This window comes from Notechis scutatus, chromosome 14 (assembly GCF_049901735.1).
Source record: "Notechis scutatus isolate UNSWTSFEM ecotype Mainland chromosome 14, rNotScu1.2, whole genome shotgun sequence".
NCBI lineage: Eukaryota > Metazoa > Chordata > Lepidosauria > Squamata > Elapidae > Notechis > Notechis scutatus.
Genome location: NC_142022.1, coordinates 10,902,988 through 10,919,375, shown reverse-complemented (window position 1 = coordinate 10,919,375; position 16,388 = coordinate 10,902,988). Strand labels below are relative to the sequence as shown.

The following is a 16,388-nucleotide window of genomic DNA, read 5'->3' as shown; positions in this document are numbered from 1 at the left end:
GCATCCTCTGGCCAGCCCTTGGCCCACCGTGAGGGGATTGGGGGACCCCCAGAGCTGCCCAAAAGGGGCCACAGCGAACTCTGCCAGTGCAGGAACACTAAAGCCACCTGAGGCCTGGGGGGAATCCCTCATAGGAGCCCAGTCCCCCCCAGCCCCTGCCCACACGGGGCCCCTCTGGGCTGATCTCCCGACCCAACCAGTGTTAAGGAGATGAAGGTGCCAACGGCCTCCCTTGGGCCTGATCCGTTGGAGGGAGGTTCGGGCTCCCAGAGGCCACTCACTCGCGGTTGCTGTCAAGGCTGGGCCTGCAGGAAAGGAAGGGGGGTGAGGGCATCATCCCCCAGGCCGGAAGAGGAAGGGCAGCCCAGCCCACTCCCAGAATGGAGTATGGGAGCCCCTTGGGTGGGCAGAGGCCAGCTCCCATCATCCCCGCCTGTCTATGTGTGCTTGGGAAGAGGCTAAGGGGAGGGGGCCCTTCCCCACACCCAGCCTCCCTCCAGCCAAGGGGTCTGCCTGGGGTTGGGGGTCCCTGCCTCCTGTCCCGTCAGTACCTGCCCCCTAAACAGGACAGCCAGCTTCCCATCCCGCGGCCGAGGGGGCCGGTCTGAGTTGTTGCTGCTGCAGCTGCGGCTGCTCGGAAGGTTCCGGCCATCTCCGGGACCCCCGGATTCCGAGGCTTTGTGAGGTCAGAGCTGCCCCCACCCCCGGACCCTCCTACAAGAACTCTGCTGGCCAGATAGGCAGGCAGAGGCCACAGAAGGAGGAGGAGCCCCCTTCCCAAATCTCTCTTCCTGGGAGAAAGCACCCTGCGGGGTAGCAGTGGGCTTGGGGAGGACCAACCCCCAATTCAATTCAAATACAAGCCGGGACCCAGCTCCAAGGGGCCCGGTGGGCAGGGGGCTGCGCTGGGTGGTCCCATGGCCTCTTCCAACTCCAGGATTCCTGTGGTCCCTGGCCCCCAAATGTTTGCAGGAGCCCCTCCTCACTCAGCTGTGCAAGGCAGCTGCCAACACCGGAAGCCGCCCAGGGGGAAACTGCAGACGCCACGAACAAGGCAAGCCGGAGAGGAAGCCCCCTCCCTCCCCGCAGGCAAAGGTCTGTTTTGGGGGTCCTCTTCCTCCACCAACCAGTTGCAATGGCCGATGGGCACCCCCTCCCCAAGGAAGGCCTGAAGATCCCCAAACCCCGTGCAAAAGGCTTTGCAACCCCTCCTCCTCCTCCCCCTCCCCCCTCGCCGGACCCCCTCTGCTGCCCAAAGAGGAAACGACAAGGCACGGCTGCATGGTTTTTTTAAAAAGGCACCCAACTGCGTTTATTCCAAAGCGACCGATCCGTACATTCCCTCTACGAATTAGGACTAGCTCAAAGCGTAGCACCGGCGAAACGGCCGGCCAGGAGAGATGCAGGCGGGCTGGGCAGAGGCCGTTTCCTGTTCCTGGGGTGGAAATGTCGGGTTGCGCTCCCTTCCCGCCCAGCGCCGGACACGGAAAGGAGAGGATGATGCAATCTGGTTGGTAGCACCGAGGAAACCCAGAGCGCCGGCTACGCGCTGCAGGAGGAGGAGAAGAAGAAGGTGGGAACTTTGAGCCCTGCATAGCTGACCAGGGATTCTGGCACCTCCCCCAGCAGGGGATATCCAAGACACACTGTGCTGATCCATGGAGGTTCCACCCAGCTCCCCTTTCCCCACCGTGCCTGCCTACCTCTTCTCACGATCTCTGCTTTCCTGCTCTTCTTCTTCTTCTTCTTCCTCCTCCTCCTCCTCCTCCTCCTCTTGGGCAGCCTTTCCCTTTCTTTCGCCTCCTCCGAGCACATCAGGGGGGGGCTGCCGCCCCCGCCATTCTTCCCCTGGCCTTCCCCTGGCTCCGACTTCTGGTTCCCAGCTTCCTGGGCCGCGTCCTCACAGCCCGGCTTCTCCCCAGCCGCCTCCGACTGGTCTTCCCTGCTGTCCTTCATGCGCTTGAGGGAGGAGTCCTGCAAGGGGGCAGGCCGCTCTCAGTTGGGGCCGGCATGGACCGGGGGGGGGGGGGGAGAGTCCTGGGCCCACCTTCCTGCCAAGGCGACCTACCTCCGGGCCCTCCGGGCCTTCCTCTTGTGGGAAACCTTCTGGTTCTTCTCCCTGACCTGCTCGTCAATCACCAGGTTGCCCTCCTCCTCTTCCTCCTCGGGGCTGTTGCCTTTGGGGCTGCCCTTCCCGCCAGCCTCCGGCTCCTTCTTGGCCCTCCCTTCCTCCAGGGGCCGCTTCTTCTGAGCCGGCTGCCAAAGCAAGCTGCCATCAGTGGGGGCTGCCCAGAGAAGGGCCAGCGGGCCCCGGCCACAGGGTCCAGGGGAAGTGGACTCGGCTTATCCCATAACAATCCCTGTTTATTAGCACCTTTATCAGCCCAGCTAATGCTGAAGGGCCCTTGCCCCCCCCCCCCCACCCCGGGCCCCTTGTGGCTGCATGGAGTTAGAGGTATCGGAGCCACGGAGGCCACGGCTAAGCCAGGTCAGGGCCCCATGTTCCACCCACCTGGTACCCCGAGGCCTTGATGGTGGGGTTGTTCTCGATCTCCCACAGGCCTTCGCTGAAGCCTTTCCGCTTGCTGGCTTTGCCAAACTTTGCTTTGCCCTCTTCGTAGGGAAAGAGATCCTTGGCACCCAGGAAGGCCCTGCGGGGGGGTGGGTGGTCAGACTCGGCTAGCATCAAAAGGGCACCTGAAGAGCGGGGAGGGCCTGCTTCCCACCCGTTGGAAGACAGAGATGCCCCTCAGGGAGAGGAAGGGAGAGTTGGGGGGGTCCCTGTGGGCGCCTCCCGGGGAGCCCGGCTCCTGGCGTTACTCACGTTTCGTGCGTCCCAAAGAAAAAGACCTGGTATCTGTTGGAAGTTGACTTCACAGCCGATTCCGGCATCTCATCGATCTGTGGGGGAGAGAAAGTGGGGTGTCGAAGGCCTCTTGGCCGGGGCTGCTCCCCTGCCTGAGTTTCTGACGAATCCTGGGCCCCTCCAGCTTATTCCCCCCACCCTTCTCTGAAAGTGGTAGAACTTTTATTCGTGGTCACCCGAGATAAGGTGCCTCAGTGATTGGCGGGGCTCCACCCAGCCCAAGGCAAGGGAGGTTCCAGGCTCTTCCTGCACACTCTGTCCCCCAGCCCCCCGCCCGTTGCGGTTCCATCTTTTGCCCAAGTGCTTGTGCAGCTCTGGTGGCTGAACAAAGGCCCCCATTGTGGCCTCAGGAGACGGGGCATAATCCTCCCCCCGCAGCTAACAACCCTCCAGGCACAGCAGCAGACTTTGAACAGGTGCCCCCAAAGGAAATGACACGCCAAGCACGAAAGGAGGGTGAGACAACCCCCCCACAATGCCCAATCAATGCCCGGGCGAACCCAACGGAGTCCCAAGCACCCGGCCCCTCCAACAGCCCCAGCCGCACTCCTGGTCTTTGGGGATCCTGCACTCACCCAGGGGGTGCAGCTGCTGGTCCAGACAAGACCAAGCAAAAGCCTCCCCCGACTTTCCAGGTCTCAGCTGTTCGGGGTTGCAAGCAAGCAGGCCTATCAACCCTAAGCGGCCTGGAAGGGGCATAAGGGGCACCATCCTGCCGACCGTCCCTCTCCTGTGGTCCCCATTTATTCTCACCCATTTCCTGTATTCTTACTCATGTTTATTCTTATACGTATCATCTTGTAAGGGATGTGATAGATAGATAGATAGATAGATAGATAGATAGATAGATAGATAGATAGATAGATAGATAGATAGATAGATAGATAGACAGATAGATAGATAGATAGATAGATAGATAGATAGATAGATAGATAGATAGATAGATAGATAGATAGATGGATAGATGGATAGATGGATAGATAGATGATAGATAGATGGATAGATGGATAGATGGATAGATGGATAGATAGATAGATAGATAGATAGATAGATAGATGCCGCTTCTCCATAACCCAAGCCCCCAATAAGAAGGAGACCTTGCTAGCTGGGAGTGATACCTCCATGCTGGGAATAAAAAGCCCCATCAGGTTGCAGGGATGGGAAAGCTGGAGGGGGGTGGCACAGAAGCCCTGCCCAAGCCCGCCAGGTGGCTGGGAGGAAGGGGCCCTCTAGGCCCCCAAGGGCTGCAGGGCGGGAGGCCAGCAGGGCCCCTCTGGGATAAAGCCCCTTCCCTGTTTTGCCAGGTTAGCTCCTTTGTGATCTGGGGAAGGGCCAGGCCCAGCCAGCAATCCGATCCCTTTTCTGGGCCCTCCCCCTGCAGAGAAGAGCCCCCCGCCCCCTCCTCGGAAGGAAGCCCCTCCCCTTCCTCCCAGTAGGCTGAAGGCTCCTCCAGGGATGCCCCAAAAGACCCCCAGGGCCAATTCACCCACTCTGCCCGCCTCCCCAGTGCGACCCCCCTTGCTGGAGGATGGCCTGAGGGTCCGTCCCCCCAGGTGTCAGTGGAGGAAGCTGGGCCCGATTCAGGAAAAGGCTGCCAGGGATTCATGCCTGCGGTTGCTCGGCCGTTTCACCAGGGTCTGAACCCTGGCAGCCGGGACTTCAACTCCCACAATTCCCCCGTGCAACCCTTCCGGGGCAAAGGCAGGCGGGCTCCCTAGGACCCCCCCTTCCCCCTTTGTTAGGTGGGCAGGCAGCGTGCGCCCCCTGGCAGCCCCTCCCTCACGGAAGGGGAGGCCGGCCCGCCTTGCCTGGCACCCCCGGGTGTCCTTGGATGAACCGAACTTAGGACCCGACTTTCTATCCAAGCGCCCCAGCGACGGGGGCAGAAGGCTCGGCCGCTGCTTCGCCTTGATCGGCAACACAATGCAAGCAGATTGGAAAAGAGCCACGTTTCTAGTCCTCAGCGTTGCAAAAGACGCGGCAAGACCAACCCCAAAACCGCAGAGGCCGCGTGGCTCACCAGGAGCCGCCCCGCTGGGGGCCCCGCCGCTCGCAAGGGCAACGGCGCTGCCCGGGAAGGAGGAGGCGCGGGGCCATTAAGGCCGCCGAGGGAGCGAGCAGCGCGGCTGCAGGCGGCCTTCCCTCGCCCCCCGCCCGGGGTTCAGTGCCCAGGCGAACCTCTCGGGCCCCGAGCTCCCTCCCGGAGCGGGGGGGCTTCCCCGGCACCTGCCCGCCGCGCCCTCGGCAGATTTGGGCCCCGCGCAGCCCGGCGCTCGGCAGGAAGGAGGCCCGGCCGCGGCGGCGAAGGCGGCCCCGCGCGGGGAGAGGGCCGGGCCCGGCCGCGCCACCCACCGTGGAGCGCGCGGCGCTTACCCGGGCGGGCCAGTGCGGGTAGCCCTTCATCTTGGCGAAGACCAGGTCGCCGCACTTGTAGTCGCGCGGCCGGCCGGGCGGGACATGGCGCGGGCGGAGAGGGAGGCCGCCGCCGCTGCTGCAGCGCCCCCGCCGAGGCCGCCCTGGCCGAGCGATCGCCGCGCGCCTCCTCCGCAGCAACAGGCGCGCCCCCGCCGCCTCTTCCTCGGTGCGCCGCGCTCGGAAGGGCCGCCCAACCTGGCTGTCTGCGCGGGCGAAGGCGGCTGGCGGGGCGGGGAGGCGGCGAGGGCGGCGCTGGCGGCCGGTGGGAGGGCCGCGCGCGGGGAAGGAAGGGACCCCCCGCCCAGCGCCCCCTCCCTCCCGGGAGGCTCGGGGCTCTCGGCGGGGCTGCTCCGCGGGGGCAGCCGGAGACCCCCACTCGGGGCCGAGCGGGGGCTGCTTGGCTACTGCGCGCCTCCCCGCCGGACCTCTGCCCGCAGCGCCGCTCCGCGCAGAAAGCGGGCGGGGGTCCCGGGGGTCGCGATTGTGACGGGCTTGAAACGGGCCCCGCCCCGCAGACCCCGCTGGGGCCCCTGGGGGCAGACCCCCCACTCAGCGGGGCCCCTCCAGCCGCGCAAGGGCTGACGGGAACAGAGGCGCGCTCGAGCAGCCAGGCGAGGGAGCCTCCCGCTGCCCGTCCTCGGTTTCCCGGCGGGCCCCGCGCGGCCACAGCGCCCACCAGCCAATCGCGGCTTCCGGCGCGGGGCCTTCTGGGGGCGGTAGTCCATTTCCCCCCGCTGGAGCGCGGAGGAAGGCGGTCGGCGGGTGCCGGGCCGCTTTCTGCTTCCAGGGCTTCTCCGCCGCCCGGGGCCGACCGCAGGGAGGAGGCAGGGCGCTCGGTCGTCTTCCGGCAGGTACCCTTGCCATGGGGGGAGCCGCGGCCTAGCGCCCCGCACGAAGCCTGGGACTCGCGTAGCCGCCGCCGCCGCCATGTCCTTAGTGGCCTACGCCAGCAGCGAGGAGGAGCGGGAGGAAGAGGAGGAGGAAGAGGAGGAAAAGGAGGAGAGCGAAGGGGCGGCCACGGGCCCGCAGGGGGCTTCTCTCCGTCCTGCCGGCGGCCCGGCCCGGCCCGGCCCCGAAGCGGCAGCCGGTGCGAATCCCGGCGCCGCGTCTGCCCGAGGAGGTGAGCGGGGTCCGGGCCCCGAGCCCCCCGCCCCCGCCCGCCCCTCCGCCTGACCCGGCCTCTCTGTCTCTCCCGCAGTCCGACTCGGAGGAGGAGGAGGAACCGGCGCCCAAGAAGCCCGCGCGGCCCGGGGTCTCTCCGCGCTCCTCCCGCAGCCCCGCCGCGGAGCCCCGCCGCCCCGCAGGACCGACCCCGCCGCGCCGCCCTCCCCCTCGGCCATCAAGGCGGCGGCCAAGAGCGCGGCCCGGCAGGTGGCCCGGCAGGTGGCCCAGGAGGGCGAGGCGGAGCCCCCGCAGCCCTTCTTCTCGCTGCCGCCGCCGCCGCCCCTGCCGCCCCCGGCCCGCCCGCCGTCGCCGTCGCCGCCTTCCCCGACGACCTCCCGCCCGGCACCGAGCCCGACGGCCAGGACGGCGCCGACGCCCCGCTGGAGTTCAAGACGCCACCCGGCGCCCGCCCCGCCCCGCCCGGCTGGCCCCCGCGCCCGGCCCGGACTTCGGCTCGCCCTACGCGGTGAGGGGCTTGCGGGGCTGGGGGGGTCTGGCAGGAGGGTCCCGGGCGCCGCTCTGACCGCTCTTTCCCCGCAGGGCTACTACGGCGGGGGCTACTACCCGGAGAACGACCCGGGCTTGGGGCAGCCCCCGAGGGCAGCGCGGACGCCGCCCCCGCCTCCTTCATGGACGACGAAGCGGTGAGCCTCGCCTCTCCTGCCCCGCAGAGCCTCCTGCGGGGCCACTTCCCTGCCCCGGATGCTCAGAGCCTCGCCGGGCCGCTCGCTGGGGGAGGGGGTCGGGGTGCTTTTGGTGCCTGGCAGCAGAGACCCTTCCCCGACCCCCGTGTCCCTTTCCCGCCCCGCTCAGTTCAAGCGTCTGCAAGGCAAGCGCAACCGCGGCCGAGAAGAGATCAGCTTCCTGGAGATCCGGGGCGACGACCAGCTGAGCGGAGTCCAGCAGTGGCTCACCAAGTCCCTGACGGAGGAGCAGAGCATGAAGTCCTTCAGCAAGGTCTGGGCGGGGGGCCCCAAGAAGCGGGGGTGGGGGCCTTCTTGGGCCAAGGCCCCTGAGCTTCTCCTTTCCCTTCAGAAAAAGGGGGAGCAGCCCACCGGGCAGCAGCGAAGGAAGCACCAGATCACCTACCTGATCCACCAGGTGAGGCCCCCTCCCCCGTGCCTGCCTCCCTGCCTCCAAGGTGGGCCTTTTTGCTGACCCCCCCCCAATCTCTGTGCCCCCCTCCCCAGGCGAAAGAGCGTGAGCTGGAGCTGAAGAACAGCTGGGCAGAGAACAAGCTCAGCCGGCGTCAGACCCAGGCCAAGTACGGCTTTTAGTCCCTTCCCAGCCGAGGGGGCCAACTCGGGACCCTGTTCTGCCAGGCAGCGAGGCCCGCTGGCCTGCCAGGGAAGCCGCCGCAGGAGGCCGTGCAGCCACCCCACCCCAAAGGGCCGAGGGTCCGTATCCGCTGTTGCCCCCTGGATTCACGAGGCTCCTGGGTTTCCCTCCAACCGTTTTTCTTTCAAGGAACCGCCAAGGCAGGGGGAGCCTTGCCTGGATTGGCGGGGCCGCCTGCCCCACCCCACCCCCGAGAATGCCCCCCGCTGGAGGGCAGGGGGCTCTTCCGGTTCACTCTGGACGCCTGGCTTGGCTGTGGGGCTGCGTCCCCCTCAGCATCCCTCCTGGGTGCTTGTGCTCCTGGCCGTGTCTGGGTCCTCTTGCTGGCCGCGGCACGGTCTTGTTTTCGTGAATTGGCACCGCTCTGCCCCCTCCCCACCCTTCCTGGTTTTGTTTGCCGGTCGTCCCCAGGGCCTCCCTGGCAGCCGGGGTTTCAATTTCAGAAACTGGAGGTCTCCCCCCCCTCCCCTGTCCAGGAGACCCACCTCTTCAGAACTTCCCCCCCCCATAGCTTATTGGGTTTGTTTTTCTCAGACCGGTCCTTAAAAGGGGGGAGCACTTCATTTCCACTTAACGGACCTTCTCCAATGCGCAGAGCAAGCCCTGGAGGAGGGCAGGGCAGGGTGATGGTGTCTCCTGTGCCGCCACCCCCCATTGAGCCTGGGCAGCCCCCCCAGCCGACTCTTATCACGCCCCCCCTCCTCCTCCTCTGCTCCTGGTAGTCTTTGTCCACACCTGTTCAGAATTGTAGCCGTTTCCTGTTCCGCGGAAGGACGTCCCTTTTTGCTGCAGAGTATCTGTATTTAGGGGTTTGTTTTTTTTTCTAAAAAGATCTTGGTTTATTTCCCTGAACACTTTAGTACTTAGGAAAACTCTCTATCCCTATTTTGAATATTTGAAAATAAAACTCATTCAGTAATTGATTTGTTTTTTCCTTTTCCTTTTGGGATTCGTCTGGGGAAAAGGGTTACGGGAATAAAAATGAAATGAAGAATGGGCACAAGAGATGGCAAGAGAGGCCCAGGGCTGCAGTCCAAGGACACTTTCCGGGAAAGGGGGGAGGGTGGCCCTTGGGTCTGCAGCTGTGGAGGGACACCCCTCCATTTCTGCCAAGCGGGCCCCCCTTAAGCCAGGGGGGTCCTGCTAAGGAAAAGGACTGGCCCCCTTTGGGCTCCAGCTGCCCATGGGGAGGGGCTGTTTTCTCCTCCCTGGTGGGAGTCCAGAGCCCATGATGAGCCCCCCTCCTCTGTGGGCTGCGGGTGCCCCCTGGGACTCGGCTCTTGGGGGGGGGACAGGCCTCATCCTGCTGGGCCTGAGGACCACTTGTGGAAGACAAAAGGGCTTTAAGCCCATAAAGGGCCCAATTCTGCTCCTGCTCCAGCTCTCCAGCATGGCTCTGGTTCTGGAGTCTCTCCCGCAGGCGGAGTTGGGCATTCCCCCAGGGAGGGTCTGGCAGGCAGCTCTCGACCCCGCTCCAGGACCCCCGGGGACTAGTAGTCGGGCCGGGCGCAGAGCCTTGCCGCGTGCCGGGCCCTCCTTGCGACCCCTGCGGAGCACTCGGGTCCCGAAGCGCATGGGGCGCCCCCCGCCGGGCCGCTCCTCCTCCAGGAGGGTCTGGCAGGCAGCGCGAAGGGGCCGAGCCGGTCTGCGGGGGGTGGGGGTGGGCGGCCGCCGTCCCGGCGCGGGGGCGGCTTCCAGCGCACTCCGGCGAGGAAGCGGCGGCGGGCGCTCCGGATCGCGCTCCCTCCCGTGCCTGAGCTGTAGGTACCCCGGGCGGGCGCTTTCCGCGGTGGTCGGGAGGGGAGGTTGGTGCTGAAAGGATGGACGCGTTTAGGCGTGCTGGGCCCCCGGGCGCGGGGTCTGATTCTCGGGGCGGTGGAGCGGGAAGAGCCGGGTCGAGCCAAAGGAGGAACCGAAGACAACTGCCGCTAGAAGGAAGAAGCCCTTCGCGAAACCGTTACAGGTCCCGAGAAACTGGTCCCGTTTCTTTGATGCCAGGACACGGGAGAGAGAGAATGTAAAAGACACCTGTCCAGGTAGCTGATGGCAGGCCGCGCTCAGACCTCCCTGTCCTGGAAAGCGAAGACGCTCCCTCTCTCAATCTGGTGAGACTGTGGGATTTCTGCCTCTCTCACAGCCTCGTTCCAGGGTTGAGATATGACTCAAGCTGCAAAAAATGCTGGCAGATTTGTTTTCCTCTCCTTTCCCCGACGGGCGTTTTGTACCCTGAGAGGGTGGGCTGTGCTGGGAAAGGATCCCATCAGAGAAACACAGTATGCTTGTTTGCGGGAGAGGAGGACGGGAAGGGAGGGGGGCTACGATTTTTCCTGGAGGTGGTTGCTGAGCGCCCCTTCCCCGAGCCTCACCGCGGAACCAGGCCTCGGCCAAAGCGCCTGCGTCGCCCGCCAGCCAAAATCCCCCGTATTTATGACATTCCTGGCCTGCATAAAAGGGCTGGAAGAGGATCAAGAATCCAGGAATTGCAACACATTTGTCCATTTAAGCCCTGCTCTTCCCTCGCCTTTAATGAGGCCTTTGTTCTCCTGGGCCGGAGACCGAAAGTCCAGTTATTCTCGGGCGGAATAAAGGGGCAGATTCCAGGGGACGCGGCAGCCCCCATCCCGCTTGGAAAGGAAAGCAGCCTGGCCGGGGAGGAGGGAGCCTGTCTTTGGGGACCTCCTCCCCCGATGCTCCCTTGAGACCCTCGGCGTCTGCTCAACTTTCCGAAGGGCGTCACCAGGCGCCTCTCCTCTCCTCGGCTGCCCAAGGGACTCCCGAGAGCGGAAAGGTGGGACTCCCCCTCCTTCTTTCGGGCTCTTTCCACACCGCACCAGCCTCCCTAGACGCGGCCGCCCTTGCCCTGCCAGCCCCTCGCCCGCTGCCCTGCCCCTGCCAAGGGATGCGGGCCTGGTGGGCAGGAGGGGAGCTGCCGGATGCCCTCCTTGCCTGGCGGCCCGCCAACCTCCAAAGGCGTTTGAGGTGAATCTCGGTCACTGGGAAGAGGGGATGGGGACCCCCGCAGCCCCCAGGCACCTGGCTTTGCCTTTGCGGAGCGATCTGCAACCCCCGCCCCCAGCCAAGCTGTGCAGCCCTGGAGGCGAGGGGAGGGGGCGAGAAGGGGAAGCTGCTGCCGAGGCGGTGGAGGCGCTCAGACACGCAGGAGGCGGCAGTGTTCGGGGCAGGGCGCGGCCAGCCCGTCCTCCGAGCCGCCTTTCCTGCCTGCGACCTGCCTGGGAAAATCCCGAGGCCGCCGCTTCCGCTTGGCCGGAGCTGGCGGAGCGATTGCGCCAGCGCCAGCTGGGTCGGTGCAAGGGAGCCCGTGGCCGTGGCGACTGGGGATCGAGGTCCCTGGCCAGGGGGCCCCCGCTCCTTCCAGGCCTCTCTCGGAGGCTGCCGGATCAACCCAGCGCCGGCGGACATGTGGTGGGTTCCCTTCGGGGCTCCGGAGACCGTCCGCCGGGAAGCCCGGCTCGGCTGTTTGTGCAGGTGCGCTGCGCAGCTCCGTTGCCCTCCCGCGGGCGGGCGAAGCTTCACGCACCAGGAAGCAGAGGCGACCGACTGCCCGCCCTGGGCGGGAGGAGCGGGGAGCCGCTACAGCCGCGGGCCGGAGGGTCCCTCTCGGGGGTGCTGAGAGAGGAGGGGAGGAGCCTCCCGCGTCCGGTAAGGGGTAGAAAAGCGGGCGCCTCCTGGCTCGGAAGTTCCTCCGCTCGAACCAGACGGGGGAGCCCTTCTCCTCCCCGGGAGTGGCGTCCAGCTGGGCGGGGCCAGGACGGGGGGGGATGCGGAAGACCCCCGTTGCTTCCAGTACAGTCCCTCCTCCTTTAAGGTGTCTTCCTCCGGCTTCTGGGTCCGGCCGGCAGCCTGACATGACGCGGGGTGTCCCCCCCTCCCATTTGGATAGTGCGGAGGGGGGCGCGAGGCAGAAGAGCCCGCCTGCTGCTGGCCAAGAGCGACCCTCTGGCTTTCTTCCCTCTGCAGCTGATGGCGAGAGATGGAACCGAAACCTGCCGTGGCAACCCGGGGGCTGCAGGGATCCAGGTGAGGGGGGCACCAGGCCCAGGCTTCCCCTCCCTCCTTCCCCCTGCTGCCTCTTGCAGATAGCCCGAGGGGTCTGGGACAGGGTGGAAGAAAGAGGAGTCCCACCCCATCAGAAAGGGTCCGCAAGAGAAACCAGTTGGTTTCAAAAGCAGATTTTGTGAACTGCGGCTGCTGCGTAGAATGGCTGGAGGGACTGAAATTGGGGTGAGGTGGAGGGAGGGAAAGCGCTCACAGGTCCTCTCCAGCAACTCCCCCCAGGTCTAGGCCACTCCCCTTGTCTCTTCCAGGGAATCCTCTGCCCACACAGCCGAGTACCCCAGCCTTTTCCCTCTTGCCAGCCAGGCCAAATTGTAGCTCAGGCGTGGGTGCCCCTCTTGGCCACTCAGCCGCCTCCTTTCCTGCTGCCTCAGGTGCCCCCATGCAGCCTGGAAGATGATGAGGTTTTCCTGGGCACCGAGGCGAGGCCCAGTGCCGCCCAAGCGGGTCCCTTCCGCCACTGCAGCGTGGAGGAGCTTTACGAACTGCTGGAGACGCTGGGCAGGTGAGGCCTGCAGGCTATGGAGACCGGAGGGAGCCGCTCTGCCTCTTCCTCCTCCTCCTCCTTGCAGGGCTGTGAAGAAGGCAAGCAGGTAGAGGGGCTCCTGTGACCCACCAAGGCCGTTGGGGTCTCCTGGGCCTCATCACCCGCCTTGGCCGCCTCTGCCAGTCCCCCCACAGGACAGGAGAGGCCCCTCTGTGGAGCGCCTGACTTCTAGCCCCCCTGCCCTTCCTGCCACCTCCCCCCTGCAGCGGACACTTCGGGGTGGTCCGGCGTTGCCAGGAACGGAGCACTGGCGTCTTCTACGCGGCCAAATCCATCAAGGTGCGGAAGCGCAAGGGCAGCCGGCTGGGGCTGGACCGGGAGCAGGTGGAGCGTGAGGTCTGCATCCTGCAGCAGCTGCAGCACCCCAACATTATGCACCTCTACGACGTCTTTGCCAACCAGTCCGAGATGGTGCTGATCCTGGAGCTGTGAGTGCCCCGCGGGGAAGCGCCTCCTCCTCCCAAAGGGCCCTTTTGGGGGGTTTTAGGGGAGCCTTAGGGGGCTCCAGGAGTCGCTCACCCCTCGCCTCTCTGCAGCATCCTGGGAGGTGAACTCTTTGATTTCATTGCGGAGAAAGAGCTGCTCTCCGAGGACGAAGCCATCGAGTTCCTGCAGCAGATCCTGCTGGGCTTGGCCTACATGCACGCCCTCCGGGTCGCTCACTTTGACCTCAAGGTACGGCCAGGGGGCTTCCGGGGTGCCCCATGCCAGAGTCCGGGTGGGAGGCAGAAGCTCCCATCGGTCTCCCTTCTCTCCTGCAGCCGGAGAACATCATGTTGCTGGCGAAGGAGGCCCCGAACCCCAAGATCAAGATCATCGATTTTGGGCTGGCCCAGAAGCTGGAGGAAGGGGTGGTCTACAAAAGTCTCTGTGGGACCCCCCAGTACATCGGTAGGACTCTGGGCCCACAGAAACAGGGAGGCTGAGGAATCGCTTGGGCCTCCCCAAGTCCCACTTCTGTCACAGCCAAGCCCTGGCTGGGAGAAGGAAGGGACGGTTTCGCTCTGGGGAAAGCAGGGGGCTGCCTTATCGGCCTGAAGACGCCTCCCCCCCGGCTGTGGGGGAAACAGAATTTTGGCAGCTGGGGGGCCCTGAGGAGGTCTTGGGAGCCCAATTTGGTCTCCTACTTCCTCCCCTCCATTTTTTTCTCCCCAGCTCCTGAAGTGATCAACTACGAGGCCCTGAGCACAGCCACAGACATGTGGTAAGAGGCAGCCATGGGGGAGCGAGGACGAAGTGGGGGGGCATCCTGCAGACCTTGGATAAGCCCTGTGGGGGAAGGAGGGTCAGGAAGTGGTTGCAGGCAGTTTCTGTCTCGGGCTGCTCAGCTGCAGCTGTGCAGAGGAAAACCCCTTTCCTGTCAGGGAGGGGCCTCTTTGTTCCACCCCTCCCTGTGTGTACCTTGACAAGGTCTCTGGGGACAGAAATGACCTCTAGCCGAGAAGAGCCCCCCCGGGCCTTCAGCGCTCCCTTTCCTTACTCCTAGGAGCATTGGGGTGATCACCTACATCTTGTAAGTACCTGAAGGTTTTTTTTTCCCCCGGGGAGGGAAGTGCTGGGGGCCCCCACTCAGCAGACTCTGAAGGGGATGGAGTTGACTGTGGGGGCAGGCAGAGTTCAGCTCCGAGGGAATTTGGCCAGCTTTGAAAAAGGGAAATGGAAGCAATCGGGAAACTCAGACCCCCAAACAGCCCCCCTTCCCTGCCCCCTTTTGAACTGACCTCTTGAGGGCTCTTGGTGGCTCCTTCTGCCTGGGGCAGGGGAGGATGGATCTCTGGTCCAGCGTGGCGGCTCTGATGCCCCCCCAATCCTCCCCCCCCAGGCTGAGCGGGATGTCCCCATTCCAGGGGGAGACGGATGAGGAGACCCTCTCCAACGTGGTCTCCGGGAATTACGAGTTCGAGGCCAAGTATTTCAGCCAAACCTCGGAGATGGCCAAGGATTTCATCCAGAAACTCCTGCTGAAGGAGCCCAGGTAACGCCCGGCCCAGGGCTGCGGCTCCCTCCCCAGGCCCTGCAAAAGGTGGGCGATGCCCTCCCTGGGCAGGAGCAGCACCCAGAGGGGGGAGAACGTCCTTCCTGGAGCAGAAAGTAAGGACCAGGACAATAAAAGGGAGGAGTAGCACATGTTGGCAGGATGGCTGCTCCCACAACTGGGGTCCCTCCTGGCTCCCTTCCGCCCCCAAGGAGGACAATGGATTTTGGTCTGTGTCTTAGGGACCGAATGACGGCCACTGAGTGTCTCCTTCATCCCTGGATCAAGGTAAGCCTCCCTCCCTCCCTCCCTCCCTCATTCCCTCCCTCCCTCCCCCCTTCCAATTTTTCTCCTCCTGCCCCTCCAGCCCCTCACCCGGAAGCAGGCCATGAACCGGAGCCGTTCCTCCATCAACATGAAAAACTTCCGTAAATTCAACGCTCGCCGGAAGTGGAAGGTGAGCTCCCCCAGCTCAGCAGCAGAGGAGCCACTTGCCCGCTCCCCCCACCCCCCATGCTGGGCAGCCGGCCTCATGGGCCGCCTGTCCCAGCCTCAGCCTCTCTCCTCCCTCCGCAGCTGTCCTTCCACATGGTCTCGGCCTGCAACCGTCTCTGCCGCCTGCGGCTCCTGTGCCAGCAGCAGAAGCCGGACAAGGAGGCCATGGCCCTGGTGGGTGCAGGGGAGGAGCCCTTTCGCTGCCTTGGGGTGGGGTGGGGGCGGGAGGGCTGCCTGCCCCCCTGACCTTCTCACCTTCCTGGCTCTGGGCTGCAGCGGGACTGCGAGAGCGACCAGGAAGACCAGCCCTGCAGCCCGGGAGTCTTGCTCCGCAGGCGTCGAAGCATCTGCTCCTGAGTTCAGCCAGCCTCCGTCCTTCTGCCCATGCTCAGAGGCCAGGGCGACCACGTGGGAGGAAAGACCCCTCCCGGAAGGAGGCAGCGCTTGGCTCTTCTGAGTGGCCAGAAATGGGAGGCTGCTCAGCGCAGAGAGGGTGGGGTCCTTCCCTGTCCCACCAGCTGCTCTGGGGGGGCAGCCTCAGTGGGGTCCTGGAGGGGAATGGAGACGGGGGTCCTGGGGGTCTCTGCTCTCCTTGACTCTGGGGTTGTGGGGAAAGGCCCTTTTCATGCAGTGGGGAGGGCCCCTTGCTGCTCCCCCCACCCCACCAAACCCCCGGGCTCCCCCTGCATTGTTTGGAGAACCGTCCTCAAGCGTCTGACCAAGAGCAGCCGGGAGCGACGGCCTGGCCGACTGTAACTTTTAAAAAAAATATATACATGTATTTGTCAAAAGGGGAAAAGCCCCACAGGAAGAAGGTGTTGCGTGTCGTTCTTTTGTGTTTCACGGGTTTGCATTCCGATGGCAAAGTGGTCACAGCAATGAGGTGGTCGATGCAAGGACAGGCAGAGAGGGGTCAAGAGGCTAAGAAGTCCCCCCCAAAGGTCTCCTCCTCTTCCTCCTCCTCCTCCCACACAATTCCAGCTGGCTGCAGGGGCCAGGGATGGCCACCAGGGGGCAGCTCACTCCCAGTGTTGAGAGCTCTGGCGCCAACTTCCCTCTCTGGGGGAAAGTGCCCACCGCCTTCCCCAGTTCACCCACCGGGCGGTGGGTCTGGGCTTCCACTGGCCGGGCAAAGAAAACAGCCAGGACCCTGGGCCTGCTGGAGGGGGAGAGGAAAACCCCTGAATTAACCCCTCGCCCAATGTCCTCTTAGCTTCCTGTGGGTCATCCAGCGCCCCGCAGGGGGGAGATCCCTCCCAGCCCCTCCTCCCTTGGCTCTGCCCTCCTGGGCCTCTTTGCACCCCAAGGTCCCCCCGCTGAGCTGAAAGGCCTTGGGGGCTTTGCCTCTCTGACGAAGGGGGAGGGGGTCACCTTGCTGCTTCCTTTCCCAGGGCTCCTCAACCATTGCCCCCCCCTCCAAATCCCACCCTGAACGGGGGGGTAGGGGAAGCGCCTGGGCCTGTGGCTCCCCCCTGCTTATTGACCAAACACGAAGGGCAGCGCTTGTGGGTGCC

General features: G+C 64.9%; 3 protein-coding genes across 14 annotated transcripts; 2 read left to right on the top strand and 1 right to left on the bottom strand.

Annotated features, from left to right (window-relative positions):
- Window positions 1-1,285: 1,285 nt before the first annotated feature.
- On the bottom strand, window positions 1,286-5,420 carry HDGF (heparin binding growth factor). The gene is made up of 6 exons (XM_026685984.2): window positions 5,240-5,420; window positions 2,825-2,901; window positions 2,513-2,651; window positions 2,069-2,256; window positions 1,704-1,974; window positions 1,286-1,549 (listed from the first exon to the last, which is right to left on the bottom strand). The coding sequence occupies exons 1-5, from the start codon at window positions 5,267-5,269 to the stop codon at window positions 1,953-1,955; spliced, it is 456 nt and encodes a 151-aa protein (XP_026541769.2). The 5' UTR covers window positions 5,270-5,420; the 3' UTR covers window positions 1,286-1,549; window positions 1,704-1,952.
- A 600-nt stretch (window positions 5,421-6,020) lies between these two features.
- On the top strand, window positions 6,021-8,706 carry PRCC (proline rich mitotic checkpoint control factor). Its single transcript, XM_026685983.2, is given in 11 exon segments — window positions 6,021-6,307; window positions 6,309-6,401; window positions 6,480-6,528; window positions 6,531-6,721; window positions 6,724-6,877; window positions 6,880-6,911; window positions 6,986-7,040; window positions 7,043-7,089; window positions 7,259-7,402; window positions 7,481-7,546; window positions 7,636-8,706. Coding segments are annotated over 11 exon segments (1,017 nt in total). The 5' UTR covers window positions 6,021-6,208; the 3' UTR covers window positions 7,723-8,706.
- Window positions 8,707-9,234: 528 nt separating this feature from the next.
- Window positions 9,235-15,685, top strand: LOC113424319 (death-associated protein kinase 2-like). 12 transcript variants are annotated; one of them, XM_026685976.2, is made up of 13 exons: window positions 9,235-9,543; window positions 11,762-11,821; window positions 12,232-12,362; window positions 12,611-12,832; window positions 12,941-13,079; window positions 13,166-13,295; window positions 13,560-13,608; window positions 13,891-13,917; window positions 14,227-14,379; window positions 14,622-14,667; window positions 14,747-14,836; window positions 14,956-15,048; window positions 15,151-15,685. In XM_026685976.2, exons 2-13 carry the CDS (start codon window positions 11,765-11,767, stop codon window positions 15,229-15,231), a joined length of 1,218 nt encoding a protein of 405 aa, XP_026541761.1. In that variant the 5' UTR covers window positions 9,235-9,543; window positions 11,762-11,764; the 3' UTR covers window positions 15,232-15,685. The 12 variants fall into 12 exon arrangements, with proteins under 12 accessions (XP_026541761.1, XP_087799514.1, XP_087799517.1 ...); XM_087943388.1 differs by having other exon boundaries at window positions 9,433-9,543; window positions 14,592-14,667; XM_087943391.1 differs by having other exon boundaries at window positions 9,490-9,547.
- Window positions 15,686-16,388: the final 703 nt, after the last annotated feature.

Coding starts and splice junctions, on each gene's coding strand:
- HDGF (XM_026685984.2), bottom strand. CDS start 5,269: ATGAAGGGCTACCCGCACTGGCCCGCCCGG. Junction 2,652..2,824: donor TTCTTTGGGACGCACGAAAC/GTGAGTAACGCC, acceptor ACCCCCCCGCAG/GGCCTTCCTGGGTGCCAAGG. Junction 2,257..2,512: donor TCAAGGCCTCGGGGTACCAG/GTGGGTGGAACA, acceptor TTGCTTTGGCAG/CCGGCTCAGAAGAAGCGGCC.
- LOC113424319 (XM_087943384.1), top strand. CDS start 10,790: ATGGGGACCCCCGCAGCCCCCAGGCACCTGGCTTTGCCTTTGCGGAGC. Junction 11,822..12,231: donor CGGGGGCTGCAGGGATCCAG/GTGAGGGGGGCA, acceptor CTGCTGCCTCAG/GTGCCCCCATGCAGCCTGGA. Junction 12,833..12,940: donor ATGGTGCTGATCCTGGAGCT/GTGAGTGCCCCG, acceptor GCCTCTCTGCAG/CATCCTGGGAGGTGAACTCT.